The sequence below is a fragment of the Prinia subflava genome, chromosome 2 (genome assembly GCF_021018805.1).
Source record: "Prinia subflava isolate CZ2003 ecotype Zambia chromosome 2, Cam_Psub_1.2, whole genome shotgun sequence".
In the NCBI taxonomy this organism is placed as follows: domain Eukaryota; kingdom Metazoa; phylum Chordata; class Aves; order Passeriformes; family Cisticolidae; genus Prinia; species Prinia subflava.
The window spans coordinates 74,937,398-74,954,001 of record NC_086248.1 but is presented as its reverse complement, the minus strand read 5'-3'; the positions used below and the strand labels follow the sequence as shown (position 1 = coordinate 74,954,001).

General features: G+C 41.4%; 1 protein-coding gene across 1 annotated transcript; it reads right to left on the bottom strand.

Annotated features, from left to right (window-relative positions):
* Positions 1 to 298: 298 nt before the first annotated feature.
* MPC1 (mitochondrial pyruvate carrier 1) lies at positions 299 to 10,541 on the bottom strand. Its single transcript, XM_063390612.1, has 5 exons — positions 10,333 to 10,541; positions 5,449 to 5,452; positions 3,070 to 3,166; positions 1,282 to 1,414; positions 299 to 524 (listed from the first exon to the last, which is right to left on the bottom strand). Exons 1-5 carry the CDS (start codon positions 10,401 to 10,403, stop codon positions 506 to 508), a joined length of 324 nt encoding a protein of 107 aa, XP_063246682.1. The 5' UTR covers positions 10,404 to 10,541; the 3' UTR covers positions 299 to 505.
* Between the last annotated feature and the right edge of the window lie 6,063 nt (positions 10,542 to 16,604).

Here is a 16,604-nt window from a genome sequence, read left to right as displayed (position 1 = left end):
ATTTGTTCTTGTAGATCAGCAAGCCACTGCTTAAGTTAAAAAAAAAAAAATAGAATAGGAATGAATGCACTCAAGTTAAATGGCTTTTAAGAATATGTTAATACATAAACAATGATACCACCTACAGTTCTGTTTACTGACCTCTGTTCAGGCTGATTTTTAAATGAGTTTTGTTAAACCATCATGGGCCACTTTTGTAGACTGTTAGATAAAAAAGTTGGTTTTCAAATATTGCTTGTTATTTGGGCAGCTAACTTTTTAAAAGAGCAGTTATTAAAGATCACTAAGGCAGCAAGACTTTAAATGTAATGGTTTACTTTGCTGAATAGTACTTTTTAAAAGGCAAGATAAAAAAATTATTAGAAGAATTCTTGGTGGCATCATATTCACAACAGGTGTTTCTGTTCATCCCCACTGTAATTGTCACAGCAACTGTAGATGGCATGTCGTCCCTTGGGTGTCATTCAGGATGAATACATTCCCTGGCTTATTTCAAGTAATATATTTAGTTCTTTTTCTCCAGCCTGCCAAAAGAAAAACAGCTTTTGTAAGAGTGAATATTGAAATACAATTGCTATTAAAAAACTCTGAACTTAGGGTAGAACTTTATGAATGGAGGACATCGGTCAGTAATTTACACAGAGGCAACAAGTCCACTCGCAGTTTTGCACAGTCTCATTTTTTAATTTATAGTTCAGTAAGTTTTATCCTCTATAGCCCCACAGTAATTTCTTGAGGCAGAAGAGAGAAAAGCCACAGTCCTGACTCAACAGGATTGCTTGGGGCAGTGTCTGCACTGCTTGCTAGGCAATGAGGGTGTGAGTCTGATTGCAGTCTGTTCCCCAGGCACTCAGCTGGCTCTGCCTCTTGTATGGAACAGTCAGCTCTGATAGGTTTTGGGTGACTTCTCTTTCAGACATGCAACTCCTTCACAGTTTTACAGATGCCTCCATCTCAGGAATTAGTTACCAAGATGGACACATGCAGACAAACCAACAGACTGCACAAAATAACCCCCAAGGTAGCCAGCAGCTGCTGAAGGCCCTGTCTGCACTCTCTCATGACCATAAGGGCCTCCTGCCCTTTCTATGTGCAGACCTCAGAAGATTCAAAGGAGGTGCGAAGTAGAAAGTTCTGCCTGCTGCCAACAAGCTTGTTAACAGGTTTGCAAAAGGTAACGAAGTTCATAAAGCATGCAGAGCATTGCACCACAGTTCAAAACACTAACAGTATTCCAGGAGCCATCAGTTTGTGATTTCCCCATTTAAAAATGTGACTTGCCTGTATTTGATCAGTCGTCCTCCTTGAATAAGTTGTGCAATTTCATTAGTGAAGTGGCATGCAAAAAGGAGCCAGTTTCTTGGCTGCACTTTGTAGGCAAATCTCATGAAAGCCAAGGAGTAACAACACAGTGCTGCAGAAGATAATAGCTCTTGTTAAGAGACTGTAAATATCTGCATTTTGTTGAGTCATAATTTTCCTACCAGTAAAATGTAGTGACAGGTGGAAAATTTGTTGCTGCTTACGAGTTTCCCAACAGCCCAACAAACACGTCCACTTTGAGGATCCAATGCAAGAAAACACAAAACAGTGCTTATTTCTGCCACACAAGAAAATCTACATGGCTGCAGCTTTACATAAAAGTTCATTTTACTCATACACTATCCTGTGATGCATCTGAAGTCTTTTTAGTATATTATCTAAATTATCTCAGCCAGAAAATAAGAGTTTGTCTCAATGAAACACACTGTCTCACTGTCCTGTACTATTATTCAGACAATTTCTAAGACAAAGTATTTTTAAAGACACTAATAACTTAAATACAGTTCTTTCTGGGAACATTTTAAAATGGACTTTAAGATCAGGAGCTTTCAATGTCCAGGAATTCATAAACAATCAGAAGCATGAAGCTTTATTACCTGCTTTCCCAAAAGATGAGAAACTATTTTGATCTACTCTGCTACCACAATTAAATTTAAATACAGGGAATTACAACCCAAGAATTCCCTAGTTTTGTAAAGTTCTGACATGGCCTAAAGAAAAAGAAATGGTAAATTATTTATTCAAGGAAAACAGCCTTTTTAAAAGTACAAATATTCTTTTTTTCACCTCCCAGGTTCTGTACACACACCAAACTATATATACCTGCAAAAATTTAGAAAGGTGTCTCAGCATTGCTGAGCTGGATAGCTACCACCAAAACACTATTTGCAAAACAGTTTTGCTGTACTGGAGACTATTTAAACTCATCTTCTGTCTCATGAAGCTGATTAAGGGACTGAATTACTCTAAGCAGAGCCTAACCATAATGAGGCTATAAAATTTCCTAAGCCAAAGGTATTTGGCTTGTGGGAAGAAGAATTACTCAGAATTAAGTTAAGTGAATTAAGGAAGAGACATAATGCCAAAGTTAAGCTAATAAATAAAAACTGCAACATTTCTAATCCTAGAAAAGAATTTGAACATAGAGACAGACATCTAGGCAAAAACTATACATGTTCCAAACAAGATGGAAAAATATTGCTTATGGATTTAAAAAGAATTTCTCATTTAAAAGGAATTGCTCATTAAGAGTCACAGTCTCTCATAGACAACTGCTTTGCAAGAAGTCTTCTTTGCTGCTTCTTGCACCCTGCTGACCAAGCATTACCATTTCTTCACTTTTACAGTGTTGATAAATATTTAAATCTCACACTAACCACAAAGGATCATTGTTCTTTATACAGAGAATAAAATAAAATAAAATAAAATACATTTTGAACAAGTGTGTGCAATAGTACAATATAACAAGTTATACTTCAGGAGACAGTCTGGTCTTGAAAACTGCTAAGGGTCAAGAGCTGCCTCATTCTCCCCTCCCAAATTAGTGGAAAGCTTTCCAAAGCAGAGCCCTGAAGTTTTTCAATGCTTCAATTTAAATGAGCCTCTGAAGTTATGTAACAAGATATTTGATACCTACATCTGCTTTGATCAAAAGTTTGCAGACAACTAATAGTATATCACTGCTTAAAAGACAGAAACTGTGTTCTGGAGTCAGTTTCCTAACAAGAAGTTTGTCTCAGGACTTACCAAATGTCATTCGGCCACTAACAATTTCTGGCGATTTCTTCATGTCATTAATAGCAGCAACAGGAAGACCCCAGTTGGCAACTGGCCCCCAAAAGTGCTGTGAAGAGAGAAAACAAAGTTAAACACAATCAAAAATCCCTTGCAGTATTCCAGTATTCTTGCAGTTTTTTCTTAGCCAAAATGGTAAGAAATTCCAAGAAAAGACAGAGACTGTTTTTAATGTAAGAGAGAAAACCCAAACCTTTCTTTTAGTGGCATCTACTCTTCAGGAAAGGTAAAGGAACCTACTCTGGATCTTTCAGAGCAAAGAGGAACTATCTAAAACCATTGAAATAGAATTTTGTGTAATTATAGCTCAGCAGTCATTAAGCATCTGACTGCCATTGTCAGATACTTCAGATTTACAGCTCACTTCTGAACAGAGAAATAGAATTTCCCTTTTTCAAATAAGACTCCCTGAAAAGATAATGAAAACACAAGGACTTGATGAAGTGAAGAGCTGAAGCTGTCTTCATTTTATGCTGAGGATGAAGAAAAGCTCAGCAAGCATCTTCTTGTGAGTGTTTACACCCTCTCTGTGAAAGAGCAGGGCCAGCAAGCAAAGCAAACTCCTACCCTGAGCTTCATCTGCCAATTGCTGAAACGACCTGGTGATTACTTAAAACTCAGTGATTCAACAAACGCCAGAGGAGAACAGCTAGCAACAGGTGTGTACACAGAAAAAACAAGAGACAAGAAATGGAAAGGATCGAATCAGAAAAACTGACGAGTTTATTTTGATGGGTGTTATCTAAAAGACTCTAAACTGAGAAAAGTAGTGTCATAAGTTCAGTTTCCACTACTGTTATGAGCAATAAGGCTTCACCAGAATTCTTTCCACAGAAGATGCACACACCATTTGCCTCAGCTTCTTCTAAGCAGAAACTCATTCTCAAAAGTAACTTGGCCAGATACAGCAAAAGAGATGCACCTCACAAGAAAAAGCTTTGCAGAGTTCAGCTATGTCCATTCTTTTGACAGTTTCTGTAACTAACATGTTTAATGATTTGGAATTCTCAGGGGCTATTTAAATTTCTTGCAATTTTAATTCTAAGATACTCTTGCCAGTCTTGCGTGTAACACTACAGTTAGACTAAAAGCCACACTCACTTCTGCAGTTGCACTAGAAGAAACTTAAATAGAAGAAAGTGAGTTTAAGTTACACACCACACAGTTTTGATAGTTCAACTTCAGTGTAGTATGCAAAATACAGTGTATTTCTGCAAATTCAGATTTGTAACAGTATTCTGAAGAACAGAATAGAAGCATTTGTTTGCTATATTCCTAGTGATAGGAATACAGCCATCTGTAATGGTTAAAGCCTCTCAAGGATGTCAGAGATAACATGGCATAACTGAGGAGAGTTGCGTGACAGCAACTCTCAAAGGAATTTACACTGTACCACCACACCAAAGCAAACTCCAAGTGGAGAGACACTACCTGTACTTGGTGATGGTTTTATAGTCATTTCAGGGGTCTCATTTGAACAACTGTAGTTTACGAAAAATAAGGGTTTTTTTTTTTTTAATCTATGAAATATTTTCAGCTTTTAAGAAGTGACAACTTCTATTCTGAAGTTTTGAGTGACAACTTCTGTTCTGAAAAGTGAATTAAATCAACTTGGCATTTTTACTTGATCAATTGCCATTAGAACATAACCAAATAATAAACTATAAGATTATGGACCACTCAAATCCAGGCTGTGCAAGCTGAAGAATCATCTGTAGACAAAAGTACTGCAGCAGTAGCTTTTCTCTGCTGACAAGGAGTTTTATCTGGAATCCTGAGATGGCTATGAGGCTTTAGGTGCCTTCAGGCAGGCAGCCCCTTGAAGTCTCACAGGAATTAAAGTACACCTATACATTTGTCTTTTGTCTAGGTAGAAGAGCAAATCTTCTGTAACACTGTGATTCACAGTACAACAAGCCTAGAATTTCCAGTTTCAGGGAAGGGTCCAGGACAGAAGAGTGTAGTGTGAGTTGTTTTGTACATTTGTTGTCTGAGATTTGTTGTCATTTGTTATTAGAGATAAGCCAGGTAGTTTGGTTATGTAACAGTATTGATGTTATGTAGAAGAAAGGGTTTCAAACTGCTCTGATCTCCTTAGCAAAGGAGTATGGCAAAAACAAAGCACCTTTAATTTAAGACATTCTGAAGAAGCTAACACGTAGATCATCTTAACCTCACACTTGCAATTAAATATTCCTAGTGCATCACTCCCAGAGGTTTGCAGGATGCCTTTCAGGTGCAGACAAAGTCATAACAGTACTACGGGAAAAAGACAGCAAGTTACTGAAGTTAGGAGGAATGTGAAACCAGAAACCCCCTCCCTTTTCTTACCGTACTGTTCATGTGCCCATCACGGTGTTCCATTCAAAAAGCACATGAAAGAAAAAAGAAAAAAACCACATTAGTTTCTTTCATGATCCACATAGACAAAAGCATACCAGAATAGAAAATAGGTAGAAGTCAGGAAGCTGTCACAGCATTAACTTTTAAATAATGTATTAGTGTTAAAAAATCCCACTTTCCACAAGAGCGATCACTGTAACAAGTGTTTGCTGCCTTTTTTCCCAGCTACATAGAATACCATTATGGTCAGGGGAAGACATTCAACCCTTCAGAGAACCCAAGATCCCACCCCAATTCGTTTAAAGGATGCCAAAAGACATCAAACTTTGTCATGACAAAGCTAAACAGCTAAAATTCTTCAGTGAAAGCTTGGAAATTGCTTGGAATTCTCTGTATACCTCTGTAAGTAGGTCAAACCAAAGACTGCCAGATATCTTCCTATCGCTAGGTTCAGGGCAACTGTGGCTGTACCAAACATGAGCTATAACACATTCTCAGTGATGTCTGCAATTACACCTCAGTCATCTATGGGGTTCCTTTCAGTGATCATCTAGATACCAGTTTATGTAATAACTTAATGATCTATGCATAACAGATAACTACAGCACACATTTAAGATTACTTGTTACCAAGCTTCTGTAACAAAAGCTTACTAACTTTAAAAAACCTTTCTAATGAAGATATTGATAAGACTTAGTTCTGAATTATGACTTACAAGGCATTTCTTATGAGACATAGGTAGGCTAATAGAAAGCCTAGAACTGCTCCGAGTTGCAGAACACTGTGTCACTATCACTTCCCTCACGCTGATTTCTGTGTTCTTAGATCACCATTTTATAAATAGCTGTGGTAAGGGAACAGTCAGGTCTACTGAGGAAATCACACAGGATGTGTGTTTCAGTGAGTCTTCACTACAAGCTGGTTCAAGGTGCTTAGTTTGGATGCCCCTGACTTGTCTAACCACTTGGTTTTTGTTTTCTCTTTAACTGATCTGCAGCAACAGTTGACTGAAGTTCACAAGACAAATGTAAACTTAATTTTTTTCATAAAACCTTAACTGAGCAAGTTCCGATGTGTCTTCTGGCACCATGTTTTTGTGCCAAGAGAAGGCAGCCTTAATTGTTAGAGTGTAAGTTCTTTCCAGGGAAGTGAAAGCCTAAAATAGAATCAAACTGATACTACTTTAACAGAGCAGGCAGCTCTGGCTAAGCTCTTACAAGGTTGTCCTTAAAATCACATGGGAGTGGAACACTTATTATACTTACGGAAGAGGACAAACCAAGGGCACATAGACTCTTCCAGGAAACAGGCATCCAGCCCCAAAGCTCTGCAGCCAAGAGAGTTGCAACAAATGCACCACATCCAATAGAGAGGATACTGCACCATGTACACACACATCTGTTTCTGAAGTGACTCCGTGCCAAATCAGTAGTTTCTAAGAACTTCAAGAACTAAATTCAGTCGCTTGACAAAGAACGTCAAGCGGTACTAATATTTTCAGACCTGTGGACAACAGCTGTTGGATTTACTCACTCAATTTCCAAGTGTCAGTTTTCTGTATAAATGTCTAGATGTGACAAGAGGAACCCAGGGCTCAATATCTTGTATCAGTACTAAGTTAACTCCAGAAAGGCTATAGTGGGAAAGATTTTGTTTTCCAAAATTTCTGCACATATTTTTCTCATTCTGGCAATAAGAATATTAATAGGCCAGAGACCATTCTGCATATATAGGTGAACTGTCACTATGTGTTTTCCCCATACTGCCATCTCCTAAGTGGAAAGGGCACTCCCTTTCTGCAAAAGGGCAGATTGTTCAGTTCTCAGCACACACAAGACAAGCAGGTCCTGTCTCCTTCAGTTTCTAGCACACATCATAGAGAACTTTTTATGTTAAAGTTCTTATGCCCTCATGTTTAAAGATTTACTAAAGAGAATTGAAGATCAACTAATTTTGGTTCTAGTACCGATGTAAACTCCTCTGAAGTTTGTTTAAATTAAAAGAAAGTTCCTAGACAGCTCACATCAGTTTAAGTGCTCAGGCTTTCCAGGGATGAGCAATCTCTATTTCAAAGCCCTCTGCATTAACGGAGTCCCTACATCGGCATTAGTGCTGAGTCATCAGGCAGAGACATTTCAGAAGTGCCCCAGCACACTGCAACATCCATGGTTATTCTTCTGTTCCCAGAAGATTTTTGGATTCCTTGGAATTCATTATGTGACAAAAGCAATTTAGGCTTCTACCACAAGAAAAAGACAGCTTGCCTAGAATGATGTCTGCTCTCTTAAAAGAGAAGTGAAGCTGTTTTATTCGATGTTTTTAGAAGCTGTTTTAAATCAATAGGCTAGGAAGTAAGAGGATGCAGTTGCCTACTATGAGTGGCTTAGATAATATGACTATAGTGATAGCTGCCACTTTTAGAATCTTCAGAAAAAATGTAACTTCAGGTTCACGATATATAGAGCTACCAGGCTTTCATATGCTAATCAGCTAGTTTTAAATTAACATTACTGCTGCATTTTACAAGAGGCAGAAAAAGTCTACCTACAGCTTATGTTCTTACTATGCTTATTTTGAAGCATTAAGACACATTAGGGTAAATTTGTGTTTATATGATTTACAGTCATTCAGATCCCTATTAATCATCACTAGAGAAAAGCCAGATGTGAAACTGGCAGAACAATTAATTTTTAATGACAGTTTAAAAGCAATTTCGCCTGTTTCTTTGTGCAAGATCCAAAAGCTAACCCATGACATAATACAATTCTAATGCCAGATATATCCACCTGAGCAAAGCAGCTGCCTTCATTACACTACATTAACTTTCCCAGTTATTCTATTGAGGGTCAAATAATCTAAAGTCCAAACAATACCTTAATTCTTTAATTCTGACAATCAAGTTTCGTTTATAAAGCTTTGATTCCCCACAGTGATTAGATTCTGATTTTTAAAACAGACACCACAGTCTCAGAACTTTCAAGACACTTTTGCTCCATGAGCAAAGAAAGGACTTTTTTTTCCAGGGTAGAGTCCTGTAGTCTGGGGAAGGAATCATCTTCAGGAAGAAATGCAAAGCAATAACTCTCCACTTCTTCTGTGCAGAAGACAGACAAGTCTTACTGACAGATATTTAAGTTTTAAACTCAACAAAACCCCAATAACTTAGACACTTATCTCCTAGTGAGCAAGAAACAACACTGAAAGGCCAGTGCAGACGGAGCAATTGACTTTAGCTCTTCGTGACACACCCAGTAACAGGAGTACAAATTAAGCAGGTATATTCATATAGAGCAAGGCAAAACACATTCCATCCACAACGGCAGAAACCTGTGGAATGCTCTTCTTACTGCAATACAGTCACATATACAGCTTGTTTGAAGATTAGATGAAATACATCTAAAAGGTTTTTTTAAAAAACCTTCCCAGTCTTGGGTGAGGATAGAGATATTTCCAGTAACTGTGATGACATTAGGAAGCAGCTGTTATCTCATCTGGATGTTTGTTTTTCGAATTATGAAGCAGATTACTGGTTTAATGGCTAGTTACACCCTTCACATGAATTCTGTTACAATTAACTAAATGTTAACACTAATATGCATCTATCAAGCTTACGTGGCATCCTGAAGACTTTAAAGACTTTAGACTGCTCGGGACCTTTTGCTTTGCTTTAAGGTTGTACTCTTTCTTCTTATATTTATGTCCCACTGTTTCTATGGATTTTGATTTTGTGAACACCAAACAAACTGGGCAAAATTTCCAGTGCCTCGCCATCCTCATAGTAAAGCACATCTTCCTAATATCTAATCTAAGTCTATCCTCCTGAAGTTTAAGGCTTTACTGAGCCTTTATGTTATAATCCCTCGTCCACACAACCTTACACCATCTCCTGCTACTTTAACCAAGACTACTTTTCTCAGATAAACAGATGACCTCCTACATGCTTGCTCAACATCAAACACCAGTTGCAATAGATGTAGGTAAAATAGCAAGCAAGAGCTATAGTGAAAGGTTGCTCAACCCCTTTTATTAGAAGAGACCATTTTTATTTGTTTAGTTTGTCAAACAGCCTGTCAGCCAGGGAAACTTCCACCTGCCTACCCAAGACTGGTCCTAAACAGTGGCTGAACACGATTAAAGTATATCAAAACTGTGTTTTAAGGCAGTCTTGTAGTTTCAGTCCGGAGTGCCATATCCCTTACCACATCACGGAAGACAAAGCTTGACACAACCACTGAGCTGTCTGGGAGGTGACTTAAGCCACACTCCCACGACAGCGGGGCTCTAACAAGTCTTTGGAAAGACATACCTACATACACGTACTTAGATTCAAATAACCCATCTTCAGACTGCATCCATAATCAAGCTCGCTTCCGCCCACGGCAGAGCAAAGCTCTTTCTGCCCTTGTGGCAGGCAGCGGTCACACTGTCCTGGTCCCGGGCTCCAGTGCCACCTCTGTGCCGCAGCGAGCCACAGCCCGCGGCGGGGCGGCACTCGCGGCTGTCACGGCCGGCACGGGAAGGACACAGAGGAGCGCAGCTGCCGCGGTAGCTTCAAAGCGCGCCGCGTCACTTCAAGGTCAAGGCCGGTTTGCCCGGGCCGGGGCGGGACAGCGACACCCCGACCGCCCCCGCGGGCCGCGGTGACGGCGGGCGAGACAAGGGGAACGACGGGACCACGACACCGCCGGGCCGGCTGCTCGCTGCCTTCTCTCGCCGCGCAGCCGCTGGCGAAGGCGAGCTCGCCAGGGGTCAACCGGTGCCAACCGTCAGACCGGTTCCGAGGGGCTCGGGAACCAGCCGCTGGTCCCTGCCACCCGCCCGAGCAGGGCAGGGCGGTGGGCTCGGCGATGACGCCCCCCGCACCGCGCTCACCTCATCAGGTAGTCCCTGAACTCCTTGCTGCGCACATATTCAGCGGCCTTGCGGCCCAGCGCCGCCGCCATGGCGTCTCGGCGGCAGTGGGGTAGGGAGCGCTCGCCTGGCCCGGCCGCCTCAAGCCCCGATGCCGCCGCCGCCGCCGCCGGTGACAACTGCCTCGCGCGCCGGCCGCCGCCCGCTTTACGGCAGGGCGCGCGCCCCCCTGCCCCGCCCCGTCACCGCGGCGCTCTCGCCGCCCATTGGCCGAGGCGGCCCCGCCCCCGGCGCGCGCCCGGCGCGGGGAGACGGTTACGGGCAGGGGGAAAGGCAGGGGGCCGTAAAGCAACGCGGCGGGAGGACGGGGGGAGAGCGTCGCAAAGCGCGGCGAGGAGGGGTCGCCGTGGGCCGAGCCGCCGGCATTCCTTCGCAGCACGCGGGGCAGCGTCGCGCGGCGGCTCCGCGGGCCGCGATTGGCTGCGGGGTTGCGGCAGGTGGCTCCCCATTGGCGCGCGCCGCCCCTCGCGGGGCGTGTGGCTCCGCCCCCGGTGGCGCCAGTGCGGCGTGAGGGGAGAACGGGGGACGGGGGCGGCCCGGTGACACAGTGAGGGGGGCAGAGCTCTGGCACAGGCTGAGCTGGGAGGACGTGGAGTTATTCCTATCTGGAAACATTCCAAGCCCACCTGGACACGTCCCTGTGTCATCTGCTCTGGGTGACCCTGCCTTGGCAGGGCAGCTGCACTAAAAGCTCTCCAGAGGTCCCTTCCAATCCCAGCCATCCTGTGATTCTGTGCTAAGTACTTCAGTAATCTTTGCTGGAATGGTCTACGATCCCATCTCTCACCAGCACTTTCTATTTCATACCTGAGCAGAGGTTACTTACGTGTAGAAGAGAAGATAAACTCTAACCTTGCTAATACTATCTCTAGAAAATCTGGGCCAAACAAATTCTTATATCTTTGCTCAGTGCACTAGAGATAGTGAAAATGGACGTTTATCTCCTGTGCTTTCCAAAGACTTGCAGCCTCCGTTTTTAAGGTCCGCAGCTAGGCTGAGAGTGCAGCCTGGGGCACAGCTGTGCTCTGCAAGCAGCCCTGGACCCCCTGGCTGCTTTGTTTTTTTCTGTTTCCCTCTTCCCTGCAGGATCTAGGTTAAAAAAAAAACACCCCAAAAACAAACCAACAAAACAACTCTAAAAAGCCACAAAACACACACCCCCCAAACCCAAAAATTGTACAAAAAAGTCCCAACAAAAAGCTCTTCACACTTCTTGCCTCATTGCTTGCTTAGAGAGCTGCAGGTTTGAAGAAAAGCATTGGGTAACCTCTCGTTTTTCTATATATATTCAGCATATGATATGACACCCCACAACAACGCCCCGCTTTGCTGTGGGAGTGGAAGAATTTTAATTCCCTTGGCATATTGCATTATGAAAAGACAAAATGTAGCCCAACATATTTCTGTGGACTACTCAGAGTCCTATTTAAAAGCAGGCATGTGAATCTGAACAAGATCTCAAGGAATAATTTATTCCAGTTGATTCGACTTGCACTGACACAAGGAAGATCTATGGAAATCAGTCCTGTATGTTCAGACCAAATCCTCATGTGGTTGGATTCCACATGTCCCAGATGGCCTGGCTCAGTCATTAATATTACACCTACATCTACAGAACTATTTTTTAGTCTTACATAATAAGGCTAAAAATGTAGTCTTATTCCCCTTTCCTGAAAATGTGTAATTTTTTTTTTCTTAACTCCATGTAGGGAGCAAAACAATAATCTGTCTGCTTAGGGAGGAATTGTTTTTCAGTCTTTCTTCCTGGAGTAAACAGGTTCTTTTAGCCTTTTTCCACAGGCTGTGTCTATTACATTTTTTAACCTTTTGCCTACTCCAATCATGTTTAGCTTTCTTAAGGCATAGCCAAAGGTCACCATGTCTCAGTCAAAGCCTTACCAGCAGTGCAGTACTCTTCTCCAATTTTGAGAGTATCTCACCTTTTTTGTTGTTGTTTTCAAATAGTTAATGGAAAAATCATTAACCTGAATCGTGTCTAGAAGAAAGCAGTCCCACATGACAGGCTTTACCAGTTACACAACAAAACCAGCCAGCAAGGACTTGAAGTTTGCTTTTCTTCTGTATGTATTTATAGTGCTTTTATTTGCATACACGTTTTAGACTTTTTGTAAGGATATCAAAAACCGTACACAAGATCCCCTTAATGTATCCATAGCTTTTCTTTTATCACTTTTACCTAGTTCAATAGAGAAATTAGATTGGATTTGACATGAGTTGCTCTTGGGAAGTCCATGTTAGGTGTACTTTTGAGCCTGTTGTTCCCTGAGTGAACATTAACTGGTAGTTTAATAAATCATTGAAGCACGTTTTCCTTTGTGGTGTTTTTTGTTTTGTTTTGTTTTGGTTTTTTTAATGTCAGAATTAGGCCATCTGACTTATTATTCGCTGAGTTTTTGTGAACCCCTTTTTTCAGACATGTGCTCTGCTCCAGTGCAGGACTGCTCTGTCCTTCCATGATTTGGAAGAAAAATCACTGATCATCTCAAATTGATAATTTCAAATTGCTTCTGTGAGGGCCTGCTGGATTTCATAGCAAGTTTCATTAGGTTTTGCCACATATTTTTTTTCTAAAATATATTCCACCTGTTTTTTCCCTAGTCTGAACTATGCTTCTTCATTTTTTTTTCATGCTAAATTCATACATATTTTGGGTTATTATTACCACACTTCTGCTTTCATCTGTCATGGACTCTTTCTGCATTATTTAATGACTTCAACTTCCTTTGTCTCATTTTATTTTCTAATGCCTTTATCAAACTCTTTTAATTGTCTTTTATATCCCATGATAGTTGGAACTGATTGCATATCTCAGCCTTTCTGATTGTGTTATCTGCAAGCTGACACCATTTCTTTATTTTCATCTACTCATATGTCCTTCTGTTTACTTGTTCTCTTTTAATTTTTAGGTCCTTACGTGCTTGTGAATAAGACAAGCCATGTATGTCAAAGGATGGCTCCTGTGTTTCTTCTCACCAGAACAAGTAATTGTAGCTGGTTTGGTTTTCAAACAGACAGGTCCCCTGCAATCTTTTATCCCTTAGATTATCTTCACAAATACCGTGCCTGCCACTTCCTGGAATTTCTTCCTGACATTTTCATTGCTTTCTTTTGTTTCTTGTTAGCGTTGTACTTCTGACCTTTGCAGGCAGATACTTCTGAAGTTTATTTGGCTTTCCAATTATTCTTATTTTCCCGCAGCCTTCGGCCAGGTCGCTACATTTTTAACTCACTGAATTTGTTACTGTTGGTCATTAAGCTGCAACTTTTCCTCGCTGGTTTTGAAAGCTGGTGTGCCTGAGTTCCCTTCCAGGTTTTTAGCTGATGGACTCTGTGGCTCTGCATGAGATACTCTAACTTCAGGAGCTTTCTGTAGACAGCAGTTCTGCAGCTCTTCATCCCTTGCTACCAGCACACGTCTGCACTCTCCTGAACTGCTGCCTGCAGCTGGGGGAGAGCATTCCTGACTCCTCCATTGTTGGCTTCACAAGTCTTCAGTGAAGAGTGAGCTGTTGGATGATTGGTCTTTTCATGAAATGAATGTTGTGTTTCCCTCAGAAGGGAGTCTCCGTATCCCTTTCTCCATTTCTGGGTGTGGGAGTGGCAGGGACAATCCTCCTAGCTGCAGGGGACATATGGCACTTCCTGCAGTCATCCCAGAACTGCACCTCAGGAATTAGTACTTCTTGACCTCAGTGGATTCAGATCCAGGTGCTGAGTAAAGCAGCCTGCAATATTTCCCATTTTCAGGCATCTCCTGTCTTCCTCTTGATGTGCCTTTGCAGGCATGTGCATGGTGGTGTTCTACCTGCCTGGCAGTAATGGACATTGCAGAGCAATCTGCTAATGCTATGCAGTAGTTAAGCTTGGCAATAAAATCAGTGCTAAAGGATCTAATGCATTAGATCCAAAGGATACATTAGATACATTAGATCTAAAGGATCTAATCAGTGCTAAGGCATCTAATACAATTCTTAACAAATATCTTTGAGGGAAAAGAGTGGTGCTCTTTCCCATCTGTGAAAAGAATTGCAATAAAAGCTTATTTGGAATGTTGCTTGACAGACAAAGGAACAACAATTAAGTTGTTGAAGAAACTGTGACTTGAGGACTGAAGGAGTTAATATTTCCTTGCTCCAAAGTTGCAGAAAAATGTGAAGAAAAGATACATTGGATAGTCTTTTTAGACCTTGTAATGAAATACCTTTTCATTAAAGTGGGCAGAAATCCCATGGTGGGTAAACAGGATTGACTAGAGCCACTAGGGCATTTAATCAGCTGCAATCTCAAACTGAGAGCACAGCTTGATGTCACACTTGCATTCCTCTTTGCATCTTTGATTATGGATACATTATCCCTACATGCTGGCATGATGCTCGAGCAGTTTTATTCCATGTGGAGCACACAGCAGTAACTAAGTAGATTGAACACCTGAGAATGCTAAGAGAAGTCTGTGTTACAGAAATAATGAATAACATCTGTAAAATGCATGCTCAGTGCTGACACATTTGCGAAGGTATCCTAGCGGAAATATGACTTTAGTATTAGACTAAAGAAAACTGAAATAAATGCTTAAAACTAAATAACCCAAGAAGAAGATATAACTTTAAAAAAATATTCTGAAGTCCAGAAGTATTTAGTGCTGAAATACATAGCTGCAGCTTCTAGAGGGAACAGTTCTCACTGTGACTGACAGTTGAGCACACTATTGCACAAAATCAGCGTATCTCGTTTGAGAGATCCACAGTTTCTGTGTAAAACCCGATCAATTAGGATAAATTAGCACATTATGGAGCTAGAGGCATTTTATCATCTGCAGTTCTGGTTGGATCTGGAGTAAAAACAAACAGCAAACTAAAACATGTATTTCCAGCTGAGGCCCTGAAAATAAGACAATGGTCTTACAGAATCACTATAAAAAGACCCTCCTCTAGGAATGGCCAAAAAAACCCCACGGTATGATGTGGGCATTGCAATGGACAGAGTCAAGAAGCGAAAAGTAAAAAAGATGCAGAATGAACCTGGAAAAAAATTCTGATTGCGAGGACATAAATATTGGCAAACTAGCAGCTATTGTGATTAACAGTGATTGCAAGCAGCAGCTGGTCAGCAGAACTAAAGCAAGGGTGCTACCTATAACAACAAAAAATTAAAGTATTTTGTCAGCATAGAAGACAAGCATTTCAGGCAGTTGTTGCAATTATCACTGCTTTCCCCTGCCTTACATGCAGAAAGGCCTGTCTGTCAGGATTAGATTACAGGTGGGTGGGGCTGGATATGAGAAGTTTTATTAGCATAGTTATTCCTGTTACTATACTCTGTAGGTAGAAACCACACAAGCTCTAGGCTCTGGTCTCTATTACAGGTGCATAGGAAACAGCTAGTTCTGTGCTGGGAAAAGCTGTCATGTCCAAAATTGTATAGACAAGGAGAGGCAGAGTACAACAGTCTGGCAGAGAAGCAGCTGGGTTTGTAGTGAGGCTGTTCTTTTTCTCACTTCCTGAGAAGCATCTTGGACAGCTGGAGGCCACTGCTCAAAGGTGGGGCAGCTCCCCACTGCTGGGGCTCACTGCCAGCACCAAACCTTGTGTGAGGGGTGGGAAAAACCCCAAACCAACCCCAAACAAACAAACAAAACCCCCAGACAGTATCTCCCCCAGCTTAAACTTACAGTACAGCTGTTCTTAAGGGCAAGTTTTCTCCTGGTCCTTTTTTTTTCCTAGAAGTCAAGCAGCTGTAGATGAAGGAGGGCCCGTGCATGAGTAGCACTGCATATATGCAGTGCAGCAGAACCTGCAGGCAGCTGGAGGATGGCGCCTTTATATGATGAGACTTCTTTCAGTCCTCAGTGAGCACGGTAAAAGAGACAGACAAAATTGAAAGTGAAATTGCATAACCCAACTTCCTGCTGAAACGTGTAGCAGTGGTGGCTATATTGATGTGGTTTTACTGTCATGAAGATTGACACTAAGTGTTTTAAAGGCATTTTCTGAGCTAAAGTTCATGTTGCAGTTTACTCATATATAATATTGCTATAAGTTAGATAATTTTAGATTCTAATTTTTAAACATAAAACTATACTGCTAGGGTTGTTTAGAAGAAATCAGGTTTTAAACATGGGGAAAAATCTGATTAATGGGTTTATTCACAAGTTGTTTATACTTGCAGTTGGTAATGTGGATACAGATACTGGGCTACATGGGTGTATCAATTAC